We start from the raw sequence: 4,844 nt of genomic DNA, 5'->3' as shown, positions 1-4,844 counted from the left end.
AATCTCACTATGGATGCCAATCTCTTTTTCCAAGTAGTGCCTGAGGATCAGAGTTTCGAGGAAAATTACGCCGGCATCTTTCACTTCAGGTATTCCAACGAACGAATGAATCAACGTTCCGGGAAATTATACGTAAATTATTTATTCCACGTGGAGAATGCTTATTTTTACACCAATTGTGAAAAATAGGTTCTGGCAGTACGGAAGATGGGTGGACGTAGTGATCGACGACAGATTGCCGACCTACCGTGGCGAACTGGTGTACCTGCATTCGGCAGAAAGCAATGAATTTTGGAGCGCTCTGTTGGAAAAAGCTTACGCAAAGCTTCACGGCTCGTACGAGGCGTTGAAAGGTGGGACCACCTGTGAGGCCATGGAAGATTTCACCGGTGGCGTAACGGAAATGTACCAGATGGACCAAACCCCCCCAAATTTGTACAGTATTTTATTAAAAGCATTCGAAAGAAACTCGCTAATGGGCTGTTCGATAGAGGTAAATGAAACAAGGTGGCCTCAAGTCGTTTGTCTTGCCAACTTTGACTGCCGACTATTTGGTCGAGCGGAAAATTCGTGTCGATTTTTAAGTAAATAAGTGAATGCCTTGAAGCAATAATTTCTTTACTCTGTAAGATTTGTTCCATTTTGTTCTGGAACTTTTCGCCGTTTTCCGGCTATTTGAAAATTCCTTTTTGTTAAAAAGTTTCTTTCATTTCTTTTAAATTGAAATTTTCTGATAGACTACCTTCTCTGTAAGCATTAGATACTTTGTTTGCTGTTTTAGCGGTATTTTTCTCTCTTTGGCGAAGGAAAAACATTAAGTGTTGCAAATCTACTCTAATTTTCTACTATAATTCGGAGAAGAAACTGGTAATTGTAACGAATGGACTTGCAAAAGACACCTGAAAATAATTGTCTTTCAGAATATATGTGAACTTCATATGTTTTCATCCAGTTTTATTTGTTCTAACGTATTCGAACACTATCTATCAAAAATCGGCACGAACTTTCCGCTCAACCCAATACATTTGACGGTTCAATTTCTATCTGTTTTGCAAAAATTATTTCACATTATTCTCAAGTAAATCGGTGCAGAAACAAAAATAGATAAGTGATGAATTCAATTTTTTCTTGATTTTTGACGTAGACCATTTTCATAATAACCGACACTGTATATGATGCTTATTCTCCTTGATTGTTCAACGCATGTAATAAAGTATGTTACCATTTTAGCCTGATCCAAATATATTGGAAGCGGAGACGCCTCAAGGACTGATCAGAGGCCATGCTTACAGTATTACACGTGTCAAATATGTAGAAATTCAAACACCAAACCAGTATGGCAGAATACCTCTTCTTAGACTTAGAAATCCATGGGGTAACGAAGCAGAATGGAACGGTCCGTGGAGTGATCAGTAAGACAGTTGAATGGATTTAAATTTGCTCAGAATGCAGTTTCTTTGTATCGGGAAGCAATAGCTGTGTTTCACCATATAAATGTTTATTCAATAGGTCGCCAGAATGGAGATTCATTCCTGATCACGAGAAAGAAGAGCTAGGTCTAACCTTCGACATGGACGGTGAATTTTGGATGTCGTTTCAGGACTTCACACGATACTTCACGCAATTAGAAATATGTAACTTAAATCCAGACTCGTTGACCGAGGACGATTTAAATGCCGGCAAAAAGAGATGGGAGATGAGCGTGTTTGAAGGGGAATGGGTGCGTGGTGTTACGGCAGGAGGTTGCTCGAATTTTAGAGGTAAATATTCTTTTTTAAACGTAGTCTAAAATATTTTATTTCATTCTTTGTTATTCATATTAAATTTTGCAGCAAGTTTCGATACGTGAAAATGTAATTAATATAAATTGTAATATGTTGCAGAAACTTTCTGGCATAACCCACAATATAGAATCACGTTGGAATACCCAGATGAGGATGACGACAAATGTACAGTGATTGTCGCGTTGATGCAGAAAAATAGAAGAGCACAGAGAAGAATGGGTGCAGAATGTTTGACTATTGGATTTGTCATATATCACGTATGTACTTTGCATGCTATGATGTTAAAGAAAAATTTCACTCTCTGGTCATTTTCTAAATATTTTAATTCGATTTTATTATGCGGATTAACATATTAATTACAACGATTGTAAAAATATAGTTGGACTATCCTGAACGGTTACCGAAGCCACTGGACATTAATTTCTTTAGATACAATAGGTCGGTCGCAAGAACGCCAGCATTTATAAATTTACGAGAAGTAACATGTCGCTTTAAATTACCACCTGGTGTGTATTGTATAATTCCAAGCACGTTTGATCCTAACGAGGAGGGTGAATTTTTACTGAGAATCTTCTCTGAAAATAAAAATAATATGGAGTAAGTGATCATTTTATTAGATAAAACTTGTTGCTATGACGACTTGAGATTTACATTGAAAATATAATTTTTTCAGGGAAAACGATGAAGAAGTTGGCATTGGAGAAATTGATGATAGGGTAAGAAATTTATTCGTATGTAGGACATATAGTAGAAGATTGAATATAGACATTTGAATAACAAAACGTGCACCTTAAGTATACACGTTCGCATGATAATTAATTCTGCTAATCCACAGTATTATAACTTAATAATATAAAATGTAGACTGCAAATATTAGATCACTTTGCGCCATGAACTTACACATTGATAACGTACATTTAACGTGATAAGCTTTTGCAATGCTTTCAAGTACACTTGTATTGTGCAAATATATTGTGTATTTCATTCAAAATCTATCTAACCAAAGCGTACAATGAATCACATGTACCGATATACTCGATGACCATAGGTAACCAATTAATAATGCATAACAATCTGCATGTTCACGTTAACTTGGCTTCTAGGTCATTAACCCTAAAGGTAATACCGATCACGGAGATGGAGGTAAGGTAAGTAATATATACGCTAATAAATAATAAAGTAATCTTTAAAATTATGTATTAATCAATAAAATTTAACTTTATGAATAAATAAATGGTAGATCTCAATGTTTAACTTTTAAGAATATGGATTTTACTCAAAAATTTGTTTTAACTTCAAGGTTCGAGATGAACCAGAGCCAGACCGAAATGAGGATAGAGTTCGAGAATTTTTCAAAAAGCTTGCTGGTGACGATATGGAAGTGGACTGGACGGAATTGAAAGAAATCTTAGATTTCGCAATGAGAAAAGGTATGATTATTTACATTTAATTTTCTTATATTAACCGTATATCAAAGTATCTCAGTTGCAATTTTGACAACACTGATTCTCATTAAAATTAATAGAAATATTTCAAATTTACTTTGATTCTGTTGCAACTGCTAAAGTAACACTAATGTGTTTTTGTATATGTATATAATTGCGGTTAATATCTGTTTGGTAAAATAATTATACACATTATTTTAGACACGAGATAGCACGACACATGTATATTCAAAACAAAAGAGTTATTCTTATCACATACAATATATGTTATCTTGGCTTTGTTTTTCTTAAATTGTTTCTGCGATTTGCTTAATAATATCAAAAGGCTTTCATTAGTTTTGTAAAGCTTCTGTAATGCTTTTTCACTTCATATTGTTTGCAGTTATTGACAGTAGTAGAATTTACGCAACGAAGCTTTTTTCTCATTAATCATTCGTTCAGAATACTGTACGATATAGCGCACAAATATGTAGTACAGTGCATTCTGATTTTAACAGTTTGTTAATGCACCATTTCATTTAATTCGTTTTCACTGTCAATCGATTACTGTATGAATACTAATGCAACACGATCTTCACTCTCGTAATTGTGCACGTTTCGTTTCTTTCTGTGTAATTACTTCATATAATACATAAATACATTTGGGTCGCCAAACTAGACAGAAATGTCCAATAGAGTCCATATTTCTATATTCATTTATTTATGTTCTAATTGAAACTGTTCGTTAACGTTGTACAATGTATCGCGACTAATAAACAATTGTTCAATTAAAATGTTAAATTTAATTTATTAAATTAACATTTTACACAATTGCAAATTCGAATAAAATTTCAAGGTGGCAGCTGGTGGTATCTGTTAAAATTTTTAGAAAGCCAATGCTTCCTTTGTATTAAAGTCGAATATGTTGATACCATCATAGTGATGAATGAAAAAATTGGTGAAAAAAATCTACAAAATTATTACTTTATCACGTACACTCATTACTTTGACCTGAATGTACATATGTAAAATTTAATGTTAACATGTAGCTGTATGTTACGGGTAGAACTACCACAGTCGGCGCGTCAAAGTGAACAAGGAAATGATTCGTTTATCGACACTCTCATCTCACTGCTGTGCGGCATTGTTTGTAATAAAGAACAGAACGATGTAGCCATAGGTAAGGCATCATCTAGTATATGTATACTTCACACTACCAGGTCATTCCGCATACGTGTATAACGTAGGCGACGGCAATTTTTTTTTTTTACAGTTAGACCTGTTAGAGAAAAAGAATTGCTTTATTAACAGGATGTTTGCAAAGACGTTTTAAAACATTTATCAACTTCTTTATACGATTTTTCCACGTCTTGCTAATATTATGGCTAATTTTATTCAGTGTTTAACAACATGTTGAAATTCTCCACTCTTTCATGACACTATTCCAATTGTTGTTGTTCCTGTAGTTGATACTTCAATGGTTTCAACTATAAGGGTGTGGATTGTGAAAATCTTGAAATTCTTGTTGCAATTGATTCAAAATTCTTTAAGTGTTCAAGAATATTTCCTTGACTGTGAAATATGCTTTTTTTTGTAATACCATGCTTCAATATAATTAAATATATTTTTAAATATA

The 4,844-nt window shown here is 33.7% G+C and overlaps 1 protein-coding gene across 1 annotated transcript in view; it reads left to right on the top strand.

The window, feature by feature from the left end:
• The window catches only part of LOC108570516 (calpain-A-like), an 18,708-nt gene that overhangs the window by 11,766 nt on the left and 2,098 nt on the right, over nucleotides 1-4,844 (top strand). Inside the window, exons 4-13 of the mRNA XM_017932389.1 lie at nucleotides 3-89; nucleotides 190-493; nucleotides 1,231-1,412; nucleotides 1,510-1,760; nucleotides 1,884-2,041; nucleotides 2,164-2,381; nucleotides 2,458-2,500; nucleotides 2,888-2,932; nucleotides 3,085-3,214; nucleotides 4,275-4,388. Of these exons, the coding sequence (XP_017787878.1) occupies nucleotides 3-89; nucleotides 190-493; nucleotides 1,231-1,412; nucleotides 1,510-1,760; nucleotides 1,884-2,041; nucleotides 2,164-2,381; nucleotides 2,458-2,500; nucleotides 2,888-2,932; nucleotides 3,085-3,214; nucleotides 4,275-4,388 (1,532 nt within the window). The remainder of the gene's footprint in view (nucleotides 1-2; nucleotides 90-189; nucleotides 494-1,230; nucleotides 1,413-1,509; nucleotides 1,761-1,883; nucleotides 2,042-2,163; nucleotides 2,382-2,457; nucleotides 2,501-2,887; nucleotides 2,933-3,084; nucleotides 3,215-4,274; nucleotides 4,389-4,844) is intronic.

This window comes from Habropoda laboriosa, unplaced genomic scaffold (genome assembly GCF_001263275.1).
Source record: "Habropoda laboriosa isolate 0110345459 unplaced genomic scaffold, ASM126327v1 scaffold61, whole genome shotgun sequence".
Lineage (NCBI taxonomy): Eukaryota > Metazoa > Arthropoda > Insecta > Hymenoptera > Apidae > Habropoda > Habropoda laboriosa.
The sequence above is the reverse complement of the archived record's forward strand: the minus strand, read 5'-3'. Positions and strand labels throughout refer to the sequence as shown.